This window comes from Dipteris shenzhenensis, chromosome 29 (assembly GCF_047967505.1).
Source record: "Dipteris shenzhenensis isolate YYH24624 ecotype China chromosome 29, Dip_SZ_1.0, whole genome shotgun sequence".
Classification (NCBI taxonomy): Eukaryota; Viridiplantae; Streptophyta; class Polypodiopsida; order Gleicheniales; family Dipteridaceae; genus Dipteris; species Dipteris shenzhenensis.
Genome location: NC_141624.1, coordinates 33,093,179 through 33,119,927, shown reverse-complemented (window position 1 = coordinate 33,119,927; position 26,749 = coordinate 33,093,179). Strand labels below are relative to the sequence as shown.

Genomic DNA, 26,749 nt, shown 5'->3' with positions numbered 1-26,749 from the left:
CCTATTGCTAGAATTGGTGAGAGTGGTTAGCAGTAGAGGTTATGCAGGGTTTGTGGATGCCTAATGGGGATGTGGAATGCCGTAGATGCAAGAAAGAATGTATCCTTTATGTAGCCTGGAATTCAGGGCCTCTCTCACTTAATTAAAGAAATACCGAAAGGGGCGCCAAGGTTTGGGTCCAATCTGTGTCTTTATCTTGGTGTAGGGGCACTCTAGCTCCTAGTTAGAATTACTAGAATTCGAGCGACTGTGTTCGAGCGAGGCGATGGTTCGAGCGAGGAATTTCATAAATTTTGACATTCTAGTGTGATGATTTATGTTCAAAAAGTAGCATGCATTGCTTACTTTTATGGTGGTTATCCTACCCATGATATATTGAGTAATCAATTGTTTTATAGTAGACAAACAACAATTTCTAAAAATGTTTGGCAATGTTTTTCAAGGGTCAATGAAGGAGGGGTGGAAGAAAGGGGTCAAAGTATGTGTTTTCTTGTGTAATTTCCATTTTCAAGGAAAAATAATAATGGGAGGAGGGGCCTCCCTAGAGGCCGCGATATCGCGGCCTCTTGGGAGGCTCCTCTTGCCAATTTTATTTGGGCCATAACTTGGTCAATCGGACTCCAAATATGGTCATGTTTGTAGTCAAAACGATCGGAATGATATGAATGAATACATTTATCATGTTAAAGTGTCGAAATTCTAGATATTTAGAAAGTTTATACTTATCTTTGTTTCATGAGAGCCGGACCTTATCAAACTCTTTATTTAATTAATGACCATAGATTTTTCTCATATAGAGTTTGGGTCCTTGGTTTCCTCCCTCCATCCTAGAGGTGCATACATGGTCAAGGACATATGAAGGTGATCCATATTTAGTTAGAATCATCATGGTCATAAGGTGATCAATAATTTATTAGTTCCATAGTTTAAACATTTTATTCATGTGATCATTTTGTGTACAAAATGGATCAAATCATGTCGGTAGCATAAAAATCAATGAGCTACAAATAGTTGTTTGTGAGAGATTTTTCTAGGAGGGTCTTCTATATCATTGGTGGGACTATTGTTTCCATGTATGTAACTCCATAAAATAAAGAAACCTTACATTGCAGGGGTTTCTTTATTTTATGGAGTTACATACATGGAAACAATGTCTACCTTACATAATTCTGAGTGATCGCCTTGAGGTGTAGACATTGCAACATTTCCCCTTTTTAACTTGCATGTATTTATTATTTATTGAATAATAGGTTTTCTCTTTGTATGTTGCCAAGAAATTTCCCTTGGTTTTCATTAAATGATTGCTGACTTGCATGGATTTATGATTTATCCAATAGTAAGTTTAATCTTTGTAAGTTGCCAAGAATCATACAAAAAATAATTAAAAGCAATCTGTAATAGTGTCATGTAGATTCAACCATTTTTAGTAAAAATTTATTGCTCCTAGAGGTTTAGACAAAGTTCCTCATAAGCATCGCTCGAACTTTGGACTCGCTCGAAAGTAGTCGCTCGATGTGTTTGCCAGTTGTATATTTGCTGAATTATTGAAGTAGCAGTGTTGGCTGGTTGTGAGTTCTACTGCCTTTAATTTATTGAAGGCCGGTTTCAGGGGGAAGCATTGTGTCAATTCATGGCTTACATCAACAAAGTTGAGAAGATGGATGACAGTAGGATACCACACAAGGCGATGGAAGCTACACAGATCATGGGATGGCATAGAGAGTGAATGGGGTGGATTGAAAGATTGGGTATAACAACCACTAATATACCAGAAGATGCATGTGAAATAAGGGAGATTGTGATGCAGAAAATGCTACAGAAACTCTGGCAAAACCTGGGAACAAAAATACAGTTTTATAAACAAGAAATTAACTCAATGGACAGAAATACCTCGGGGAAGACTATCAACATTGAAAAGGCATCTAATGAACTAGTTCACATGATCTAAAGGTAGAGAAGGTAGATGGGCAAGACCTGGATTCCTAGAGAGGAAAGAACCTGCAAAATCTGCCCCCCAAGGGAGGTAGAAAATGAACAGCATGTACTCCTAAGATGTGGAGCCAACGCACACATCAGAGAAGGTTATGGGGACAACAGAGACCTGAAAAATCTGCTGGAGCAGCCAGCCAAAAAGCTGGGAAGCTACTTGAAAAAGATTTTGGAACATTGCAACAAGGTACGGGGTCTAGCGCACAAGCTAGCCTAACAAGTACTCAATACATGACAAGTTTGTAATATTTTCTCTTGCTGGATGTAATGGATCACTATTAGTTGATAGTGAAGGGTCTCCCACGGACTTTAATACAGTCATATCATCTCTCTCTCAGGGTATCTTCCCACAGATTAGACGTTGAGGCCGGCAGGATGCGTCGTACAGCTACCGGACATAGACCCAGGCGAGAGACTAGGATATGCCCTTGTTGCACTATGGGGGAGGTGGAGACTGAGGAGCACTTTGTTTGCAGATGCCCTTTATATTATGAGATCCGTGGCAGATTTCACTGTTTATTTGGGCACGGATTTGGACCTCTCTCTCGGATTATGGAGTATGAGGATCAGTATTGCTTAGCGTTGTTCATCAGGGAGATCACCAGATATAGAGAGAGATTCCTCAGAGAGCACCGTCGCATCCCTGCCAGAGACCTGGTTATTCATGAGGAGCAGGACGAGGCGCAGGACCATGAGCACAGAGATAGCCCATCTTGCCAGAGAGCACCGATGGTTCCACCCCGAGGATGTACATATGACATGATCCGGCAGCACCGCAGGATGATCTTACACAGAGGCCGTACCCGTCGCTTTATTTCTAGACGACGGAGGATGATGGCAGATTTTCGGAGGAGATTGCTCCATGGAGACTTGGCACCGCCAGCAGCCCATTTGACACTTGCCCAGATCTTCACACTTATGGCAGGAGGCATGGTCGATGGCCATGACTTCCATCATTTCTTTGGATCACAGACCCCTTAGGGAAGACGATGTTCCTCATATTTCATATTTTACATTTTGTATCTAGGCAATTTTGGTACTCTATTTCATTTCATTTTGTATCTAGGATTTTTGTAGCCATTTTTGGCATCATAGCGGTATTACGATGAGGCCACCTAGTTGGCGCATCGTTGATGATGTATTTTCCTTTCGGATGATTTTGTGTCCCATAGGCCATGTATGGCCTTCCGTGGACCTTTAATAAAATTTCTTTCTTTCTTTCTTTCTCTCTCTCTCTCTCTCTCTCTCTCTCTCGCTTGGCATGCATGAATATAGATACACGTTTTTTTAATAAAAGTAAATGAATAAATAAATTACCCCCCCCTCTTATATATCTATATATATGCATGTACTTTTGTGTATATATCTGATTAGCTGATGATGACGTCAGACGATGTCATAATAGCTAGTCTCTACTATGCGTAGCTACACTTCTCGTAGGGGTGCTATGTCATCGGGAATTATCAGCCTTTCCCTGTCACAGAGAATCAGGGGCCCTTGATTTTCCTTCTTCCCTGATTTTCCATTTTTGATAGCGTTTATGGTTTTCAACCTTGGGTGGCTATGATGAGGGTCAAAGCCACACCATTTGTTTTGTCTTATTCCTAGCTTCGACATCAAGGTTCATACAAACGTTCCTCCCCCTTTGTTGCCTCTCTTCTGCTGCCCGCATCTTCTTGGCATTACTCATTCTACTCCCTGCCACTCCTGCTACCAAGATGGAACCGATTCCCTATTTTCTGTAAACTCATTTGCCTTGGGCAACTACTTCTCAGACGCCTGCTGCTTTTACGCAGTTACATGGCAGCATCCACCCTATTAAGAAAGTGTCAATTGTGTTATTCGTTTCTACTGCGATGCCTGCTGTGTTAAGGATGCTCATCACTTCTATTATTCAGGCTGGCATATAATTGTCTACCCATGCTTGTTCCCGTACTTGTATTATTCAGGCTGTCATACTGCTGTCTTTACTTTCTATGCCTGCACTTGGCATTGCTTCTGCTCCTGCAACCAAATCCATGACACACACACACACTCTCTCTCTCTCTCTATAAAGCTGACCTAGACTTTTCTCGTCCTCTCTGTAGTAAAAGGCTAGGTCCATTCCGCTAGGCTCCAATGAGAATGAGACAAAGGTGATATTGAAATAACCAAGGTCTCTGTTTTGGCTCCCGGGAGGGATCAATTTTCCCCACAGCCCACCTGGCAATCAATACTTTTAATGCTTCCAATGTACTGCTATCTCATTATCTTCGATCAAAGCATGAGCAACTAAAACTTCCACTTTTGTTCCCCTTTTGGATTTCTTACTTATCCCGTTCTCTAAGTTTTCATCACTTATTGGTTTCTCTTTTGAATTATTTTTTCATCTTATTGTATATGCGGCACAAATTGTATGTGGCACAAATTGCATATGCGGCACAAATTGTATTCCTTCTATGTTCAATCTCTCATGTCTTTAAAGGTGTTCTTGTTGTGATTTTTTGCTGACCTTTCATGCTTGCCTTTCTTGGCTTTGAGTTTCCACTGTGTGGATTGAGGTTCTTTGCATTTTTGTTGTCATATGGTTGTTCTTGTCTTCGTTTTACACATTTTGATAGAATCATGGCATTTTTTTAAAGGTACCTTCATGTATGACTTGTCATCTAGGAATTTATGATGATGCTTTTATTAGTTAGCATCTTTGTCCACTGTATGTAGATTGAGTTTTCTTGGCTTTACGTAGTCTATTGTCAATCTTGGTCTTCTTTTTGCATTGATAGAACAATGGTTTTATCTCTCTTAAACATTTACTACTTAGAATATGGAAGCAGATACAATTTGCAAGTTGCAGCACATTTTTGCATGTTGTTGGACCATTAATTTTAGCGTTTTACCTCTTTTGTGCAGGTTGATGGAGCCACAGAGACATACTTCAATGCAGTAGTCAATTCTATTACAAAGGATTTGAAGACACGCATAATCTCACGAGTTAGAGATGAAGTTGCCATTTGTTTTTACAATACTGTAAGAATTTGTTGGAAATTTGCAATCTTGTGGCCCTTATGCTTGTGAAAAGAAAACAATAAATCTTCAGAGAGGCAGAGAGGAGCAGACTTTAGACTATATAACCAAAAAGAGATTTTGAAAACATAGCAATTTTGACTTGTTTCAAATAAATAGATGAATGTTAAATCAAAGATGTCATTTTAGGGCTCTTGAATACATGATATCAGATTAGACATTTAGTTGTGTTGCTAAATTGTGTTGGCATTACATCGACACCCAAATTTTAAAATAGGAAGAAATACGAAGCACCACATCATCTAGTTTGTGCCCAGCATCTCGAAGTCCAATTCAAGATGGGTCGATGACCCTTAGCATATCTAACCACTCTGATCCTTGGTCATTGAGGTGAGTCTAGCTTCTGAACTTCATAAGGATGATCCATCCTAAGGTTAGTTATAACGGTGAAGATACAAAACTTGCCTCAAATTTGAGTTTGATGGGACACCCCAAGGGTAAGGAAGCCAACAAAAGCCGTCATTGCACTAGGGTTCATCTTCAACCTTTAGGGAGGGTCCTCGGAATGACCAACTTGAGGGTCGGACCTGCTGTGACTAGAGCGGTATATTGTTATACCTGGTGTGAAGATTGGGACGTGACTCAACCAGCTCTCCCACTGAGTCAAAATGCCTCTATCCCAAAGAGTTCTCCGCTTCCCTCCCCACACCAACACAAGGTGGAACTCCATACGTATCCACCGTTAGCTAAAAACCATCATGAGCATGGTACCGTCAAGGACCACCTGATGCTCTTATAAGCCTTCTCAAAATTGAGGATTAGAACCACATCTCATTGTGGGGCTTGAGAGCGTATTGAGTTACCTCCGAAAAAGTGAAGATGCTATTCAAGATAGCGGGTCCTAGACGAACTCTATTTGCAAGCAGCAAATGACGTTTATTTTGAGATGTATAGCAAGGGCTTTTGCAAGAATCTTGTAGGCTGTGCAGAGTCACGCAATATGCCTCCATTTATGGTGGGATTCTTGACCAGTTCAAAATAGAATAGTCTAATCAGAGGTGCAAAATATGGGCTGGTTTGCATTTCTGTGGGTCTCCAGTGTGTAGTTTGGAGGCAGGTGGGTCAGATATTTGAATATTGGTGCGCACTTGGAGTCAGTCAAAGTTGTGGCCTTTGTTGAGCACCCTGGTCTAGAGGATATCCCTCTCGGTACTTGGAATCTGAAATAACCATGCAAAGCATCAAAGTCTGGTGGTAAAATACCACTTGTGATTTGGATTTGTGATTCATAAAATATGTATTATTATCTTCTCATGGAAAAAATGAAGAGTACAGCAAATATATGTCATAAGTGAATATACAGAGGAGGAGATATAGAATGTGGTCTTATCATTGGAGGAGTGATTAGAGGGATTTCTCCTTGTACATATCAGCCTACAACCAGGTGCTTATTGGAGGAGAAAGGGGAGAGAGGTTTCATATTTCTAGATCAGTTTGCTAGGGATGCCCTCTTGCCCCTTTCTTGTCTTTATTTGTGGCTGAAGCAAGGAGCATATGTTTGAGATCTCAGGTAGATGTTATTGGCCTAAGACTTCCCCTTAGACACAATGAGGAACTATTGGATAACGAATTGGCTGATGATAATGCTGTTATTTTGGGTGCCACTCCATAGAACCTTAGTTCTTTTAGGGTGGCCTTGGATTTATTTTGTTGGTCAATAGGTGCACATATTAATTGTAATAAATCCAATGGCTTTTGGTTAGTGACCAAGACACTCAAGGTTGGGGAGCTGATTCTGGTTTCACCGGATTCAGAGTGGTGTTTCTGTTAGGTTTTTGGGCTGCTAGGTCCATATGGGCATCTCTCCTTTGCAGCAATCTGCCCTAGTGTTGAAAAGTATTAGGAGAAAGGCTTCCTCCTCCCCTCTTGTGGCTGATATCTTGAGAGCGTGGACCAGCTTCAGAATTACTCTCTTCGGAGAGTTCTCCTTTCCTCTCTGGAAGAGATCGATAGACAGCCTATCATGTGGAATGACAGTATACTTGATGAGATGAAATCCCAAACCTAACCTTGGGAACAACTTTTAGCCATAATTAGCAGCAAGAAAACACCTCCTGGATGAACTCGCAGTTCACAAAATAGCCTCTAAAACAAATCACAATTGACACAGGGTCTCATGGAAGCGATTTGTGGACACTTTAGGCACAAATCTAGGCTGGAACTTCAAATCGCAACAGGGAAAAGAGGCTGGAACAGAAATTGCAGCAACTAGGGATCCCACAAATGGCATGGAGATCAAACCGCTTCACCCAAAACAAGGAGCCTGGTGCTGGAAATTCCGTACAGTGCTTGGAAAGCGTGATGGGACTGTGGAAATCAAATCACCTTCAAGATAGAGGATTGGGAGATGAGGGAAAGGAACAAAACACTGCACTAGGGCCCAAAAATAAGGGCTGGACACCCCTGAAGGTCTTTATTGCAATATAATAAGGCTTTGTACAATGTTCTCTCACGAGTGCATGAACTGAGTACAATCTTAATGATCTAGAGCTGTGAGGCTCTTCTTTTATAGACTTAGCCTCCAACCCGAAAGCAAGAGCTTTCTTTTTTTCCATGAAAAAGACTTCTATTAAGTTTGAAAAATACTTGCGTGAGCAAGCTCAAAGCGGAAATACATCATGTTGTGCATGAGGAAACCCCCTTGAAATAGGGAACATAAAACTCAAAATGAGTTGGAAAGAAACCAAGGTTGAGGCTAAAAGTGCCACCTCAACCCTGTTGTAGTCTCTAAGAAAAAGGGGGAACCCTTCCATTCCCTAAGGAATATAACCCTCCTGGTTGAGGCTGCTTGGGAAGAACCCTGCATGCTCGCCCGATTGGCCATCAGTGTGTGAACGGTGTCAGCCCAAATATTGGCCAGGGTGTGCGAGGGATGGACCTGAGATCCGTTTAAGGCCTCTGTGTATCTGGCCCCTCCAAATATGCCAAGCAGTGATGCTAGCCAGTATCTCCCAAGCGGTATCCCCATCAGCATCTACTGGTCTATAGCGGGAGATAGGCCCATTCTCCAGAGAGCAAGTCTTAACTAGGTGACGCCGAATCAATATGACCCAAGAAGCATCCTGCCACTCATAGAAGCCTTGATAGGGAGAGCCAAGCCACTGATCCCCACGTCATGAAGAAACAAGAGGGAGCAAAAGTACCGAGGACCCTGGCAATTCCCATCCAAACGGCTCTCGCATGCCTGGAGTCCCAAGACAATGATGAATCGACTCATAAGCAGACGAGCACCTAGGACAAGTGGGGTCTGCCCCAAATCTAGACCTCCACCTGTTCACTGCAATCCCTCCATGAATAGAAAGCCAAAAAAATAGAGTGACCTTTCTATTTCTTCGGGAAAACTTTGTCAGAAGACCCTCTGCAATTCAGCGGAAACCAGATAACTCTTCCAATGAGGGGCCCTGGAAGGTCTCCAACCTCTACAACTGATCTGGAACTTCTGGGTCATTACTGACCGTTCAACCAAAAAAAGGAAGGCTCTTCTCTTGGTTCCCTGCAACATTCCATTCCCACTCTCCTGGGTCCCACTGAAGAAACTTTACCGGGACTCCTCCAAAGAGCCACAACCTCCAAGAACCCACAAGAGAAAGACGAGGGCTCGGATCAATATGCCATGCAGAGTCCTTGCCCTGATCCAAAAGCCTATGATTTTGACAGGCTGAAAAGGCATGCCCAAAAGAATATCCTCTGAAGAAATAACCAGCCTGCTATTTGTCTGTACATAAAAAACCAAGGCATCCTCGTGTGCTCCCAAAAAAGCTATAACCTGGAGAGGAATGCCTGTCCTCGAGAAGCCCCCATCCACACGGAGGAAACAATGGGCCTGTCATCTGTATCCACCCAGTTGAGGGGAAGGGCTGCATCAATCTGAAGTATCCTCTGTGCACATCCTCTGAGGTGACTAATCGTTTGCTGTTGGCGAACTTCTGGAAGCCTCTTGAAAGCTTTCCAAGAACTTATGGAGGTGGCAAGGCCTCTCTCCCACCTGGACCACTTTATATAGTGAGACATACCAAGCTGCCTACCATGCTCATCAAGTATACTGTCATTGCACATAATCGGTTGCTTGTCAATCTCTTCAATAGAGGAGGGAGGAACTCTCCTAAGGGTACTTTTGAAGCTGGCCTAAGCCTTCAGAATCGCAACCATAAGCGGGGAGAATGGAGAGCTGAGGCGAGCTGAGGTGAAGATCCATTTGGTGCTGTCCATCCAATCTCACCCTGCGGAGGGGCTGCAAGCTTGAATACCACGAATGAACAAGGCTCATCCCTAGGCATAAGTCCTCTGTTAGAAATGGACCAACTAAGGGTATGCATAGCGGAAGACTGATAGAATAGCCCAGGAGCTCACACAGTGTGGTGTGGGGTGTGGAATCATAAACTTCTTTACTTAATGTGCATCATATAGATGTGCAGACTCATCAATAGACAATGAACCAGCCAGATATAGAAGACACCAAAATAATATATTTCTGTCCAAAGCTATTGACACAATAAAAGAGAGAGATCCAGCGTCCCACCAATGGTGTGGTCCTCTGATCTTACCACAAGGTACTTCTCCTATCTGCCGGTGATAGGACAAAATCTGTATCAAGTTTTTTTACCACTGTAAATAGCTATGGGTAGGCACATAGTTGTACACATCTAGGGTAGGTGTGGGCTTTTGGCATTTGTGGATTTTTCTTTCACAAGCATGATGGACTGATGCATATTTTTTTGAGATAATAAAGTATGTTTTGCAGGGACTTCATGGGAAATGATGAAATGCAATGTGGTTGTACCAGACTTCCAGAGCAAGGGTGTCCAGTGTGTGGTTAAGTGAAATGTTTTTGGGGTCATGAAAATCAAGTCATGAAGGGTTTTTTAATTTTATTTTCCTGAGTCAATGTGCACTTGCATGTTACGGGAATTTGATATGTTTTGGTGCCCATGTCAAGGGGCTTTTCATGTGTGTGTATGGGGGTGCATGCAAGCTTTAATGTGCATGCTAATGTGTGTGGGAATTGTGTGACTAAAGGTCCAAAATGTGCATTTAACGTGATTTGGGGGAAATGTCTTGAGAATGGTAAAATGTCACTGATGAGGTGGCAAATTAGGCTGAGGTGGCTGGACTGATTAGGAAGGCACCCTGCTCATGCAAAGGTGGCTACGTGATGTATGAAGGGAGGCTTCTAGTCGACAAGCTGGACGTAGATGAAGGTGACAGCTTGCAGGAGGATTCGGGAAGGAGTTTGTGGGCACCTGGAGGATGATCACGTAAAGAAGGGGAGGAGAACGAGGCTCGTATGAGAGAGGGAGGCTACTAGGCGGTGAGCAGAGGAGAGCTTGGTGACGGTGGAGGCGTCGCCACAGAAGAAGCGGGAGGACCTTGGAAGAGAAGGGAGCTTCATGAGCTCTGAGAACAAGCGTAGCCTTGCATCGGGTGACGTGCGTGGGTTGAGGGCTGGATAGAGCCGTACGGGCTTTGTACGGGCTGCAGAGGAGATTGGTACGGGCTGATGCAGGGGATTGTGTATGGGAGGAGCAATTGAATGCCAGCTAATGCTGCTGATACAGCGACGTACAGACGGACATTAAATTTCCGTACGGGCTGGTATGGAATCTCAAGCGTGGGCTTTGTACAGGCTGCAGTACGATGTTGTACGGGCCTTAATTGCTGATTGGTACGGGCTGGTAGTACGGTGCCTTGACTGCAGGCTGAACGGGCACGTACGGGTCATTAAAGATGTCTTCTACGAGCTGTACGGAGGATGGTCGTCATTAAATGCAGACTGTACGGATTACTGTGCATGGTTGTACGGGGTGTAAGTACCTGCTGTCGTACGTATGATTGTACGGCTGCTTGTACGGTGAATGTACCTGCAGGTTTACAGATGATTGTACCCGCCAGTTCTTCTTTTGAACAGCTTGTGGGCTTGGGGGTCTTGCTGGCCATTGAGCAGTGGGCTGTGGGTTCATAGTATTCTGAGGCTGACTGTTTTCTGAGTTTTTTTTGGGGGGAAGTTCAGTTCTAAGTTCAGTCTTTCCCCTCTTTCAAAGAGTCTGTGTGTGTTATAGTCAGATTGTGTGGGAGATTGACTTGTTGTTTGTGTGCTCTGGATGTCTCCTCTGGAACCTGGTTCATAAGCTCATCATCTACGAGCCCACATTGCAGCTGATCCCTGTGAAGTCTCACCTATCTGACGTGGTGAAGTACATAATTCCTGGTTGTCTTTCCATATTTTTTCTTATCACCGGCTATCTCTAGACTCGAGCCCGTGTGCTCCACCTCGAGCATCTCCGGAAAAATCCTCTCCACCTTGCTGTCTGGAAACCAGCCTAGGTGGGAAGCCTCCTGTGAGCTAGGTCTGTAGCACAAGGTACTTCTTTCTCCTCCTGACTATAGGCCCAAAGGTACTGCTGCTCCTTCTGCTGGTGGGAAGGCTGCTCCAGATGATGAGTGATGAGGGCCTGGAGGTCCTCCTTTTATAGGCCCTTCAAGGGCCTGCAAAAACCGACCAGGCAGACCTAATCTGGCGGACCAGACTGGCCGACCTGGTCTGCCATAACTGGCCCTTTGGGGCTTTCTTTTCCAGGGCCTTTTGGCCCACACTTCAAGGCAGGGGCTGTCCAGTGTGGGCTATAAATATGCCCCCCAGGGTCAGTCCCTTGCAGCCCTCCTTGGTGCTGCTCCTGCCCACCTGGGTGCCCACTCTCCAGCCCTAAACGAGGGCTTCCAAACAGGTCCAAAACCTGCTCCGCATCTGCGCTTATCCATCCTGCACATCCTGCCATAATTGCGCCTCTGCTAGGCCCTTCTCAAGCGCCGTACAAAGCCGTACACCTTGCAGATGTCAGCGCCATGTGATCGCCTCTTATTCTGGGTCCCTTGTGCTGGCTACTGCTTTGCCTTTTGCTGCTGCAGATCCATCCTAGCTCTGGGTACCTTCCATCTCTTTGATTCTTGCCCACATGGCAGCCTTGCCGCTGCTCATGTGTCAGTCTCTCAAACCCTAGGTTCACCCCTCCCATGCTCTCCTCATATGGGGGCCTTCAGATGGGGAGGTGATCTTTCTAACATCCTCCAACCATAAACTTGCAAAGCAAGGCCCTACATTGCAAGTCTGGATCTATGATGTTTAGACCCGCCTCCTATGTGGGAAGGATCAAGGTGTCCCAAGCTGCTTTGGCAATTGTGTTTGTATTGCCATCTAGCTTGCTCCATAAAAAATTCCTGATAGGCCTTATGAGCTGAGTGATACAATCTTTGGAACTGCACCAACAAGAGCACTCATACCGTGCTATGGCCAGCAAAACTTGGTTCTCAATCACCACTCTGGATGCAAGGTAAATCTAGCTGAACTCTAGAAAAGGAGTTTCCTCCTAATGCTCTTCAACACAGGAGCAATCTGCTATGAAGAAGAGATGCCCAAACCGACCTGGCATCCTAGGTATCTGACTGACACACACTCTGAATCCAAGATTAGAATTGCAAGCTTTTGACCGCTCTGCATGGCCCACTCAGAAGCTTCCCAAAAGGAGAATATATTATAAAAAATGCTTCTGCCATGAACAAACCCTATCTGCATATCATGAATAAGAATAGGGAGTAAGGGATGCAACCGCCGGCAGATTGCTTTCACCAGGATTTTGTAACAAGTGCCCAATAGAGTGATGGGTCTCCATTGCGAGAGTAAATTTCTGCACCCCCCTTTTTGGGATTAAATGTATGAGACCCTCTGTAAGTGAGCCATGCATCTCACTGGAGTCCCAAACACCTTGCAGGGATGAGATGATGTGATGCCCAACCATATCCCAAAAGGTCAAGGAAAAGGAGGGTGTAAGCCCATGTGAACCTGGGCATTTACCCTTCTGAAGGGCAAGAAGAGCAGTCCTGAATTCTAGGTTGGTAAAAGGTGCATCAAGAGAGAGTCTCATATATGGACTCACCAACCTAGGGATACATTGCCAAATGACCTGTCTGGCATCATCTGCAGCCACACTACCAGGATTTGTTGAAAGAAGGGAGGCATAAAAATATGTAGCTATGCGCATGACGGCATCTGGATTTGACTGCAAAACGCCGTTTGAGTCAATAAGCTAAGAGACATTCTCTCTACTATGTATGGGGCCATGAGTAGAGAAATATTGCTTATTGAATCTACCTCCCATCTGTATCCAGAAGGACTCTCGTGCATGAAAGGCAAACCCTGCTCTCTGATCCAACAAAATTTTTGCTGATGAGCCCTTGTTGCAGCAAGGCTCTCTTGAATCCGAGCATCAAGTGGCCTCTTCTACTCTTCTCTCTGCAAAGCTGCCAATTGTTGGCGAACACCAATCTCTCGCCTGAGAATCTCAGGTCTCCTTAGAGAGGGCTGCGGCCATATGTGAAGAGGAGGGCACTCCACCCTGCACATGAGAAATCTAGATCTGCAAAGTTGTCTCTGAGAGGGCCTCCTCTGCATAAAGGATATCAGGAGTCCTAATGTTGGTACAATGTCCTCTCAAATGCGGTTCGGAAACCATCAGAAAACTACTGAAAAGTGATCCGAAGTGGAAACCCTAGGGGCAATGTAAACTGATCCTCCTCTATCCAAGGCCCAATCATCAACATAAAATCGATCAATCCGTGCATGGATAGGCATCTGCGGTCTCTTGTTTGACCAAGAAAACATGAGTGACTGTGACTGAGTGTGAAAAGCATCGTCAAGCCAAACATCTATGCCATTGAAACTGAAGAGGAAGGCATCCCACACTGCCCTCTCCAAAGAATGGGTGCCGCCCTCTCTTCCCCCTTTTTTATGTGAGGGTAACTCTAACATGTTGAAGTCCCCTCCTATGACCCATGAGTCTGCAATGGGGGCCCAGGAGAGCAAATCCTTCCAACAGTACACGATCCCCTCTGTTATTAGGGACGTTAAGGCTGAGGAGTCCAACCTTGTGACCCCCAATCAAAAGAAGAACCCACTAGGCTCTAGAGGGTAAGAATGACCATACCGAAGTGCTCCCCAATCACATGAAGAAGGCGATGGTAGACCTGGGGGAGCTCGGGAAATTTGATGAAGAGCGAAAACACCTCCTTATCCTCCTCACACGGTCAAAGCGTAGAGAGAAGGCACAAATAAAATCTCCTTGTGTCCCAGATATAGAAAACGGGCTTGGAGCACGGCGCTTGCAGCCTCTGGAGTGTCAAAATCAGCAAGGAGAGCAATAGGCGTTAGGGATTCTGGTTTGGGCCTGCAAGGAGAAGACCGAATTGTGCTAGAAGGGTGAATCCTAGATTTGCCATCACTTCTGGTACAGGAACGATGGAAACTGGTGCATCTTGATCTGAATAGGTGCTGTGAACAGTTCTCTAGGGCCTGAATAGGCCATCCGCTTGGGAGGAGGAGACTTGCGAAGGGGTTAGAAAGGGTTGGAAGGATGCACAATTACGGCTGGTTTGCTTTTTGGATTTGTTTTTTTTTTGGGGCATCTAGCTTTTGAGATGCTTGGACCTCCAAAAGCAGGCTCTCAGTTTTGGCCTTGAATGGCCAAATGAGGAAATCGTTTTTTATAAAGCTCCACTTTTTGAACAACAAGCAAGTGCTTTTGGATAAAACAAGCAAGTGCTTTTGGGGGAGAAAAATGCAACTAACTATTTTTTGGAAGCTTTTTCATGCTTTCCAAGAACCAAAAGCATAAGCCAACAGGCTTAAATTCCCTGCCCTCTGTTGTTCATCCCCACGCATAGCCTCTGTTGATTTCGCATCCACAGAGCTCTTTCCCACGTGTCAGGTACATATTCACCTGCTTGCTGAAGTTTGCAGTCCATCTTCCTCTCCTTGTGCCTTTTTCCCTTTATATTTCACCTTATTTTACCAGCTGCCCTTGCTGGGACTCTCCTGCGATTTGCCATCTCTACCCTTCTCAGCCCCAGCTGAATTCTTCACTATCCTCGTCCTATCAGACAGCATCTTCTAGTGGATGATTTCCCTTTCTTGCACACGTGGTGGGCAGAATTGAACCCTCTTGCAGTTTCAATTTTCATGAGTTCTACTTGTCCTCGATGCCACACAACAGTTGAGTCAGTTCAGCATTGCCACTGGGAGTGCAGACAGGCGAGGATGATCTGGAAGGGTGTTGCCAGGATTCTTTGCATATTTCATAGAGCACCCTTCTTCATGACTTGGGATCAGTGGCATGGTTCTCTCTTACTGATCCTCAGGTGTTTTTCGAGGGACATGACTCAGACTCAGCCTTGTACGACGACACTCTTTGGAGTCATGCTCTCTCTAGGATGTTCCCTTCACTCCTTTCAAAGCTGCTCATGCCTCGGTAGACACATCTGGCTAGCATTGTAGCTTGGCATATTTGGAGGGCCAGATGTACGGAGGCGATGGAGGGTTCATAGGTTCACCTTTCCCAGTCTATGGCCAGTATATGGAGGACTGATACTATACACACATTGATGGCCATCTGGGCGAGCATGCAAGGATCCTCCAGAGCAGCTACAGCCAGGAGAGAGACTTTTTCTAGAGTTTGGAGAGGATCTCTGTTCTTCTTCGAGTCTTTTTCACGGTTGAGGTGGCATTTTCAGCCTCCACCTTGGATTTTTGTTAGCTCCTTTTGAGCTGTTTTTTTTTTCCTCATGCATGAGACAATGTGCTTCCTTGCGGCTTTCATTCATACTTAATGAAGTAATTTTTTTGGGAAAAAAATAATTTTCGCGAGTTTTGGCGATGGAGAGCCACCATCATACAAGACTCCTTCCTTGAATTACTCTCTTCTGGAATTGGAGGACGAAATTACCTCAAGAATTATTCCACGAAGACCGGGAATTGTCCTTCAAGAGATGGAGAATTTGCAAGGCGAGCTTTGGGAATCTCTTAAATATTACGAGACTCCACAGAATCAGAAGTATGTGGCTGAAGGATCCAATGTCGTGATTCTGTTTTAGAATCATTGCGTCAACACCATGTTATTAGTAAGCATAAGAGATCTCGGACTTCATCTCTAGGCATCTTGGCCTTTATTTGTACTCAACCACTCTTGGACTCTTATTACCTCCTACTTGCTTGTGAATGTGATTGAAAGGGTCTGAAGTTAAGGGAAACACGCTTCGTTTCCAAAGATTTGATGGGATAGACAGATGCTTCGACTAGGACGTTAGTTAGGGAAGTTTCTAAGTGCACATATGTTGTCTATTCCCTATCTCGTACTGAGTTATACTTCTTGAAAGTTTTTTTCCAGGTTGTGGTTTTTGGTTGGCTGTTTGTATTTTCTATTTATAGTTCGTGACAGATCCACAAACTATTGTTGTAGTTATCATAGCACGTGGGTGTGTGGTGTGTTATGGTGGTATGGGACGCCATAATCCATCTCATGCTACGGGGTTATGCTAGAGTATCCAGATTTATTAGGCGGGCTGAGGCAGGGAGGGGGTAGGCGGAGAGGGAGGGGAAGGGAGGGGCTGAGGGAGTTGGAGAGGAGAGGGCTGAGGCACAGAGAGGGGGAGTGAGCATCTTGGAGCGGGGAGGAGCAGCAGGTTGAAGGGGCGGGGGAGAGGGCAGGAAGATGGGAAGAGGGTGAGGGAAGAGAGGCGAGAAAGGCCGAGTGGGCTGAGAGGGGGGGAAGGGGGCGGGAAGAGGGGGGAGAAGGGGCGGGAGTGGAGGCGGGCTGAGGGCAGGGGAGGAGGGGGGGAGTGAAGCGTAGAGGGGGGCGAGAAGAAAGGTGGGGGAGAGACGGGGAGAGGAGGGGGCTGAGAGGAAGGGGGGCAGGTAGGCGGGCTGAGGGAGAGGCGGAGAGGGAGGGGAAGGGAGGGGCTGAGGGAGAGGGAGTGGGAGAGGAGAGGGCTGAGGCACAGAGAGGGGGAGAGCATCTTGGAGCGAGGAGGAGCAGCAGCCAAGAGTTTTGTGCACCTTAATCAACACCCCGATTTCTTTTTTTGCAAAAAGAGACTTCTACTAAGTATTAAAGAAAACCGTTAGAGCAAGCTCCATACGGGATACACCATGCAATGCATGAAAAGCTCAAGAGCCAAAAAGAAAGGATTGGGGCTGATAGTGCCATCTGAAGCCGGTAGAAATGTCACGCACCGTTCTTTCACAATCACGATCAAAATTGTAGCAAGATAATAATCACGAATGAACAAGAAGAGAGATTCCAGTACGAATCAAACTGATGAGTCTTTACAATAATTTTGGAGAAGAATCACTCTGTGAAGGAGCTTGATACCACCCGTCCACCCCTGAGCTATCTTACTCTCACTCTCACTCTCACTCTCACTCTCACTCGCATGAAGATGTTCAAATCAGATGATCAAATGATCAAATCTCAATCACACTCTCATTCTCACTCTCACTCTCACTCTCAAAATATCTTGATCTTATCTTCTTCTTTGCATTGCCTCGATTCACGTGCGCTATTGTCACTTTCGCAGCGCCTCGAGATGCGTGTCTTCTCTTCTCTTTCGTACAGCCTCGACATGCGTGCGTTGGGATTGTGTGTTCTGCTTCTCACGATCTCCTCTTCTTTTATAGCCTTTCACGACTCCCAAAAAAAGCGGCCAAAAGCCTCCAAATCGGCCAAAACAGCTTTTCTCGAAAAGCGTGGATGTGCTTTTCACCTTCTTTTAGCGTGCGCTTTTGATAGCAAACGCGTACGGAATCTCGACGTCTCTTTTTATATATATATATATATATATAAAAGGCATTAAAACGGCCCTGTTCGGAGCATCACCACGCCTGCCTCGTAGATTCAATGGACAAGCTCAATAGCTCATCTCGAAGATCGGACCCTCTTCTTTCCCTTTGCATTTGACCTTTCATGGCTAACTCTTCCATCTCGACCTCCGTCTAATGCCTGCAACTCTTGATACGGAAATCTAGATGTACTTTTAGCTCAAAACCACTTTGTTAGCAACTTCTGACCTTCATACAGGCATGCAAACGAGTGAACCACAAATTTTTCACTAGGACAAAGTTCTTTTACTCAACAAGATCTAAAACTCTCTCATACAGAGTTTCTTTAAATTATTTCTCTAACCAACTCAAAATCAAGCCGCAAAATCCAGCCGACACCATAATGGACAAAAACCAAAATTTTTCGACCAACACCAAACTTTCCCAAAACCTTCAAAACATCCAAAACCATCCTTTTTGAACACTATCTGTGATATATATTCCAAAATATTTCATATACAAAATTGGAGCGTCACATCCATTCCCTCTTCAGGAACTTTGTCCTCAGAGTTTAAATGAAGGAAACTCAGTAAGGAAGGCATCTAAGTCTACCCATGAAGCATCTTTTACAGGATAAGCATCCCACTTAACCAAAACTTCTTCTATTGTTCTATTCCTAAGCCGCTTCGTGCTCCTATCCAATATATATTCAGGTTCGACTTTCAAAGTCCCATCCTCCATGATCCTAGACTTGTCCTGCAAAATATGAGTTGGGTTGGCAACATAAGATTTCAATAGACAGACATGGAAAACAGGATGCACTTTTATGTTCTCAGGCAGTTCAAGTTGATATGCAAGCGTTCCCACCCTCTTTAAGATTTTAAAACGTCCTGCGAAACGAGGTGAGAGTCTTCTATCCTTCCCAAGGATTAGATTATTGCGTTTAGGTATTACTTTCAAAAATACCATCTCCCCAATCTGAAATTCACGGAAAGACCGCTTCTTATCATAGTAATGTTTTTGCCTGTCTTGTGCTCTTTGAATGCTCTTCCGAATCAGTTTCACTTCCTCATCCATCCTCTCAAGCATTTGTCTAGACACTTCGACTCTACTTTGGGGATTCGCAAAATTCACAGAAGTGTGGCAATTCTGACCATACATGGCTTCAAATGGAGTCATTTGAATGGAGCTATGCCATGAACTATTATAAGCAAACTCGGCTAAGGATAGGAATTCAGTCCAATTTGTTTGCTTCTCATTAACATACATTCGAAGCATATCCTCAAGTACGTGATTAACCCTTTCAGTTTCTCCATCTGTTTGTGGGTGAAAAGCTGTACTCATCTTAAGCTTCGTCCCAATTGCTTTGAATGTAGCCTTCCAAAAATTAGAAGTAAATTTGGAATCCCTATCTGACACAATACTTTTAGGCATCCCATGCAATCGGAAAATTTCTTTCACAAACACCTTAGCTACCTCAAGAGCACCATCAGTCTTTTTCATAGGAAAGAAATGTGCCATTTTGGTAAGACGATCAATGACGACAAAAATGGTATCATATCCCCCTCGAGCTGTAGGTAGTTTAGTAATAAAATCCATGGATATTGATTCTCACTTCCTGAAAGGTATATCCAAAGGTTGCATCTTACCAGGCATCTTATGTTGTTCCACCTTCACTTGTTGACATTGTAAGCATTCTTGGACATAACGACGAACATCACGCTTTAGTGCAGGCCAATAAAATGATTTTCGAACCTTGCTGTATGTTTTGTTATATCCAACATGTCCCGAAAATGGAGCATCGTGACAATCATATAAGATTTTCCATCTCAAAGGTGAATCACATGGTACACAAAGTCTATCATGGCAATATAAATTACCATTCACCAAATGAAACTTTCCTTCAATCTTTTCACAAGGTGTTTGAGTAATCTTTTGAAGAATAGGTGCATAAAAAACATCATGTTCAAGTTCATTTCTAATGTTTTCTGCAAGATCGGAACGAATAAGGGTAATGGCATTCACGGAAGGTCTTCTACTTAAAGCATCAGCCACCGTATTCTCCTTTTCCTCAATGTACTTAATCTCAAAGTCATACTCGGAAAGAAGATTCATCCATCCTCTTTGCCTATTATCCAATAATGGTTGAGTGAAGAGGTACTTCAAACTTTCATGATCCGTTCGAAGTTCGAACTTTACACCAAGTAGAAAGTGTCTCCAATGTTTCAATGCATGAACAATGGCAGCCAATCATGCGTGGGATAGTTCTCTTCATGCTTCCTTAATTTTTGAGACTCATATTCCACTACACGACCATCTTGAGAAAGTACACATCCAAGTTGGGTACCACTAGCATCACATGTCACTACAAAAGGTTTACCCATCTCGGGTATCTTGAGAATACAATTTTCGGCCACTTTGTCTTTTATAGTATCAAAAGCTTGTTGACACTTCTCTGTCCATATAAACTGCTTGTCAAGTTTTGTCAAATCAGTAAGTGGAGAGGCTATTTTTGAGAAATCTTTAATATGTTTTCTCTCATATTGTGTTAAGCCAATAGAGCCTCTTACCTCCCTTACATTTTTCGGTCTAGGCCACTCCGAAATAAGCCTTGCTTTGTCAGGATCAATATGAATACCATCTTTTGAAATCACACGACCCAAATACACAAGCTTGTCTTTAGCGAAGAAACATTTGCTCTTTTTCCCATAAAGTTTATGCTCCCGTAACTTTTCAAGTGTTTTCCTTAGATGTTGTTCATGTTGTTCCCCGTTCTTGGAATATACAAAAATGTCGTCCAAGAAAACCAGAATGAAGTCATCTAAATACTCATGGAATACATCATTCCTTAGACACATGAAGGTAGCGGGTGCATTGGTCAAGCCAAAAGCAAGCACAGTCAATTCATAATGGCCATAGCGAGTTCTAAAAGCAGTTTTAGGAATGTCCTCCTCCTTAATACGAATTTGATGATAATCAGATCGCAAATCAATTTTGGAGAACACTGTGGCACCATTCAATTGAGTCAACAATTCATCAATGTGAGGTAGAGGGTACTTATTCTTTATAGTATGCCGATTCAATCCTCTATAGTCAATGCAAAGCCTATAAGTTCCATCCTTTTTCTTTTGAAATAAGACTGGAGCACCCCAAGGAGAAACGCTAGGCTTTATAAACCCTTTCTTTAACAAGTCATCCAGTTGAAGCTTTAATTCCTTTAGTTCATCCACATTAAATCTATAGGGAGCCCGACAATAAGGACTTGTGCCTGGTTCTAACTCTATAGCATGGTCAAGATGTCTAGGTGGTGGCATCCCAGGTAAATCATCAGGAAACACATCGGAAAATTCTTCAAGGAGTTTTGTAACATAGTGTGGTACTGTCTCATCTTCACTTCCCTCCTTTAACTTATCAGCAAAGACAAGGAATGTGTCACAGCCTTGTCTTACTCCTCGCAGCAATTTCATGGCTGATATGAGAGAAGCTTTACTATCTCTTTCTTCTCCTTGAATAATTTTATCTTTGCCATCTTCATTAAGAAAACTAACGGTCCTTTCTCCACAATCAATAACTGCTTTGTGCCATTCCAATAATAGCGTCACACTTCCCCATCTCAATAACATAAAAATCTCTCTTACTCTTCCTCTGTGCTAAACTGAAGGAAAGATTTTCTAGAAGCCCTTGAGTATAATGTAATTTTCCATTAGCAAGTTGCACTGGTCTTCTGACTTGATCCCTAATTTCTACGTTTAGAGTCTTGAGGAATTTTGGGGATATAAAACAATGAGTGCTATCGGAGTCAATAAGAAAACTTATGTTTTGATTCGCAATTTCTCCCATCACTTTAATGACAGACGCATGCATATGAGTTGTGGAAGATGCCATACATCTCATAGGTTCCAAGCACTTACCTTTGTCCCCGCTTCGTCGATGGTTGGATTTGTCTGATTCGTCTTTGCTCCCATCATTGGTCCTTACATAAAATTAAATTTTGCTTTATTCGGGCACTCAAATGTTCAGTGACCTTGCTCACCACATCGGAAACATAATCCCAATCTTCTTGCCTGTTCAATAAACTCGGGATCACTTCTCCAAGGTGCGTTTTCTAATTTGAAACTCCTTTATTTCTTTGATTTTGATTTTGATTCTGATTCTGATTTCGGTTATTAAAGTTTGGCCTTCCCACTTGGTTGTACCTAGGTTGGCTACTCCTCTCTTGAAATCTAGGCATATTCGAATAATCAGGTTTTCGTTGAGGCATACCTGAACCTTGTGACCCTTGAAAACGATGACCTGTTGGAATGAACTTTGATTTTGCTATCTTTCTTAGGTTATATTCTTCCATCTTTTCAAAGTTTTCGGCCTTAGCCACAACATCCAAGAAATCACTTGATCCTGTTTCTTTCATCATATATAAAAGATCTTCCTTAAGCCCTTCCACAAATTTGTGAGTAAGAGCTTCACCTGTGACCTTAGGTGCGTACTTATGTAATTGCAGAAACTTCTCTTTATACTCATCCACAGAGAGATTATGTTTTCCCTCTTGTACTTGCTTAAAATTATAGAACTCCATCTTCTTTTCCATATAATAATGTGGAGAAAAATACCTCTTTTCAGCTGCAGTTCTGAATTCAGCCCATGTGATGGGTTGATCTTGACGTTGTTGGATTTGCACATGTGACTTCCACCATAGTTTTGCAACTCCACGTAACTGTAGTGCCGCGATCTTAGCCTTTCCCACTTCATCAAACTCTCGTAGGGCAAAGAAATCTTTAGGTTCTTCGAGCCACGCTTCCAAATCTTCCCCGGTCTTCTTCTCACCATCAAATTTAGAGAGTTTCGCTTTCTTAAAAACTTGCAAAAGAGCAGATTCGGCAACATCTTCCTCACGTCTTTGTCTCCTTCGGCTCGGTACCTCGGTACCAAGCTCGACATAGACCTCTTCTTCTTCTAAATTTCTGCCAGCAGCACCACCACTAGCTCCATCATCCGCTACGCCTTTTCCTTTGGACAATCTATTTAATTCCATGGTTAGCCTTCGAATCAATGAATCTTGTTCTTCTAGTTTCTTCATAATTGCCTCGTTGTCTGCCATCGAAACCGGGCTCTGATACCACTTGTCACGCACCGTTCTTTCACAATCACGATCAAAATTGTAGCAAGATAATAATCACGAATGAACAAGAAGAGAGATTCCAGTACGAATCAAACTGATGAGTCTTTACAATAATTTTGGAGAAGAATCACTCCGTGAAGGAGCTCGATACCACCCGTCCACTCTCGAGCTATCTCACTCTGACTCTCACTCGCATGAAGATGTTCAAATAAGATAATCAAATGATCAAATCTCAATTACACTCTCATTCTCACTCTCACTCTCAAAATATCTTGATCTTATCTTCTTCTTTGCGCTGCCTCGATTCGCGTGCACTAAATGTCACTTTCGCAATGCCTCGAGATGCGTGCCTTCTCTTCTCTTTTGTACAGCCTCGATATGCGTGCGTTGGGATTGTGTGTTCTCCTTCTCACGATCTTCTCTTCTTTTATAGCCTTTCACGACTCCCAAAAAAAGCGGCCAAAAGCCTCCAAAATCGGCCAAAACAGCTTTTCTCGAAAAGCATGCGTGTGCTTTTCACCTTCTTTTAGCGTGTGCTTTTGATAGCAAACACGTCACTTTCGCAATGCCTCGAGATGCGTGCCTTCTCTTCTCTTTCGTACAGCCTCGATATGCGTGCGTTGGGATTGTGTGTTCTCCTTCTCACGATCTTCTCTTCTTTTATAGCCTTTCACGACTCCCAAAAAAAGCGGCCAAAAGCGTCCAAAATCGGCCAAAACAGCTTTTCTCGAAAAGCGTGCGTGTGCTTTTCACCTTCTTTTAGCGTGCGCTTTTGATAGCAAACACATACGGAATCTCGATGTCTCTTTAAAAAATAATAATAATAATAAATAAATAAATAGATATAAAAGGCATGAAAACGGCCCTGTTCGGAGCATCACCACGCTTGCCTCGTAGATCCAATGGACAAGTTGAATAGCTCATCTCAAAGATCGGACCCTCTTCTTTCCCTTTGCATTTGACCTTTCATGGCTAACTCTTCCATCTCGACCTCCGTCTAATGCCTGCAACTCTTGACACGGAAATCTAGATGCACTTTTAGCTCAAAACCACTTTGTTAGCAACTTCTGACCTCCATATAGGCATGCAAACGAGTGAGCCACAAAGTTTTCACTAGGACAAAGTTTTTTTACTCAACAAGATCTAAAACTCTCTCATACAGAGTCTCTTCAAATTATTTCTCTAACCAACTCAAAATCAAGCCGCAAAATCCAGCCGACACCATAATGGACAAAAACCAAAATTTTGACCAACACCAAACTTTCCCAAAACCTTCAAAACATCCAAAACCATCCTTTTTGAACACTATCTGTGATATATATTCCAAAATATTTCATATACAAAATTTGAGCGTCACAAGAAACCTCTGAGAAAAAGGGAGAACCCCTCCAAACTCGAAGAATTACAGTCCTTCTAGAAGAGGCTGCCCGTGAAGGGCCTTGCATGCTAGCCCATATGGCTATCAAAGTGTGAACCGCGTCAGTCTAAATACTCGTGAACACCTGTGATGGATGTATCTGGGTGCCATCCAAGGCCTCTGTACATCTGGCTCTCCAAATGTGCCATGAGGAAATGCTAGCTAAAATCTCCCAAGAGGTGTCCACTGAAGCATGAGAAGCTCTGAAGGGAGTAAGTGGTACATCCTGAAGAGAGCAGGGCTCTATCACTTGCCAGCGGATTGAGAGTGTCCAAGAAGAAGGCTCAACCTCATAAAACACCTGGGGCTCAATAAGGGATAACCATATGACCGAGCCCCAAGCCATGAAGAAAGGGGAAGTATGAAAAATGTTGAGTATCCGAGCAACCCCTTTCCAAACAGTCCTCGCCTGACTACAGTCCTAAAGGCAATGTCACACTGACTCCTCTACAGAATGACAGCGAGGGCAAATGGGATCAGCCCCAAATCGTGATCTCCACAGGTTCACTGCAATCCCTCCATGAATAGAAAGCCAAAAGAAAAGAGTGATCTTTCTATTTCTGAGGGATTTCCAGAGCCTCCTCCAGAAATTCTTACGCAAATCTGCGGTGATGAAGAAGCTGTCCCAATGGGGGGCTCTGGAGGGAATCCAACCCCTACTGCTCAGCTGAAATCTCCTGGCATTACCAACTGTGACACGAAGAAAGAAGGGAATCCCCCTCTCTCGGTGCCCATGATCTATCCACTCCCACTCTCCTGGGTCCCACTGCAAGCACCTGATAGGTGCACCTCCATTTAACCACAATCTCGTAGATCCTAGGGCCAAGAGCAGAGGGTCGGGGTCTAAGTACCACTGCAAGCCCGCTCCATGGTCCACAAAACCAGCAATCCTGACAGGCTGAAAGGCAACCTCTAGAAGAATATCATCCGTGAGAGTATACCTCCATTCCCAACGTCAAAGACCAGTGCATCTTCCTCGAGACCTTAAAGAGCGATGACCTGTAGAGGAACTGCTGTCCTCGAAAAAGCTCCCATCCAAGTGGTGGAAGTAATAGGCAACTCAACTGTCCATTCCACCGGGATGGTTGCATCTATCTGCTGAATCCTGCGTGCTACCCCTCTGAGGTGACTCACGGACTGCAGTCTCTGATCCTCAGGTAGCCTGATAAATGCCTTCCAAGTGCCTACTGTGTAGGCGGGTCCTCTCTCCCATCTAGACCACTGCATGTAATGGGAAGTGCCTAGTGGTTTGCCATGCTCATCAAGTATACTATCATTCCAAATGATCAGCTGCCTATCAATCTCTTTGAGGGTAGAGGGCAGAATCCTTCGAAGAGTGTTCCTGAAGCTCCCCCAAGCTTTCAGGATGGCAGTCATGAGAGGAGAGGCAGGTCTGAGAGGGGCGGAAGTAAAAATCCAGTGAGGGCTGTCCACCCAATCATCTCCCAAGGTTGGTATGCAAGCTTGGATGCGTCCAAAAAAGAAATCCTTCCAAGGTTCCTGCCTAGGCATGACTCCCCTCGCCACCACCTTACAAAGGAATGCCCTGCACTGTAAGTCCAAGTCAATGATATTAAGGCCCCCTTCACATGTAGGGAGAATAATGGTCTCCGAGGCTACCCTCATTGCAACATCTGCCGTGCCATCAAGTCCATTCCATAAAAAATTCCTGATTGGTCTAATGAGCTGAGTGATGCAACCCCTAGACCAGCACCAAAAAAGAACACACAAACCAGGCGGTGGCCAAAAGAACCTGGCTCACTACCACAACTCTAGATGCAAGGTCGAGTTTGGTTGAGCTCTAAAAAAGGAGCTTTTTCCTTACTCTCTCCAGTATTGGGGCAAACTGTTGTGCTGGAGAGATGCCCAATCCTACCTGGCATCCCAAATATCTGAGAGGAACACTCCTCTAAATCCAAGAAAAGCCAATGTCAACTCCCTAGCCTGGAGTGTCCTCATCACTGATCCAAAAGCCAAAGGATTTATGCCAGTTAATGTGTGCCCCTGTAGATGAGCAAAAGATATCCAAGGCTGTCTGGAAAGAATCAAGTGACTGCGAAGAGGCCTCAATAAAAATAGCAGTGTCATCAGCCAACTCACAGTCAAGAAGCTCCTGCTCCTGTCTCAAAGGCAATCTCAGCCCATATAGATCAGCCTGAGATCTAAGGAAGATACTCATGGCTTCTGCCACAAAAAAAAAGAGGAAGGGGGCTAAAGGGCATCCCTGACGAACTGATCTGGAAATGTGAAACCTATCACCCCTTACCCCTCCAATCAAAACTTGGCTGTGGGCTGATCCGTAAAGGGAGGCCACCCCTCTAATCCATGCATCCGAAAATCCAAATCGTAGAAGAGTGCCCTCAAGAAACTACTCTGTCATAGGCTTTCTCAAAGTCAAGAGTAGAACTGCCGGCCTCTGTCTGCTCTATGTAGCCCACTCAGTGGCTTACCAAAAGGAAACGATATTATCAAATATGCTCTTGCTATGCACAAAGCCTATCTGAGTATCACTGATGAGGTCTGG

At 44.1% G+C, this 26,749-nt stretch overlaps 2 protein-coding genes across 2 annotated transcripts in view; one reads left to right on the top strand and one right to left on the bottom strand.

The window, feature by feature from the left end:
• Nucleotides 1-26,749, top strand: part of KU70 (ATP-dependent DNA helicase 2 subunit Ku70-like protein) — a 77,113-nt gene that overhangs the window by 14,135 nt on the left and 36,229 nt on the right. The window contains exon 3 of the mRNA XM_087400609.1: nt 4,879-4,995. Within this exon, the coding sequence (XP_087256735.1) occupies nt 4,879-4,995 (117 nt within the window). The remainder of the gene's footprint in view (nt 1-4,878; nt 4,996-26,749) is intronic.
• LOC147882733 (uncharacterized) lies at nt 18,257-18,769 on the bottom strand. The gene has a single exon (XM_087400288.1). It carries the CDS (start codon nt 18,767-18,769, stop codon nt 18,257-18,259), a length of 513 nt encoding a protein of 170 aa, XP_087256414.1.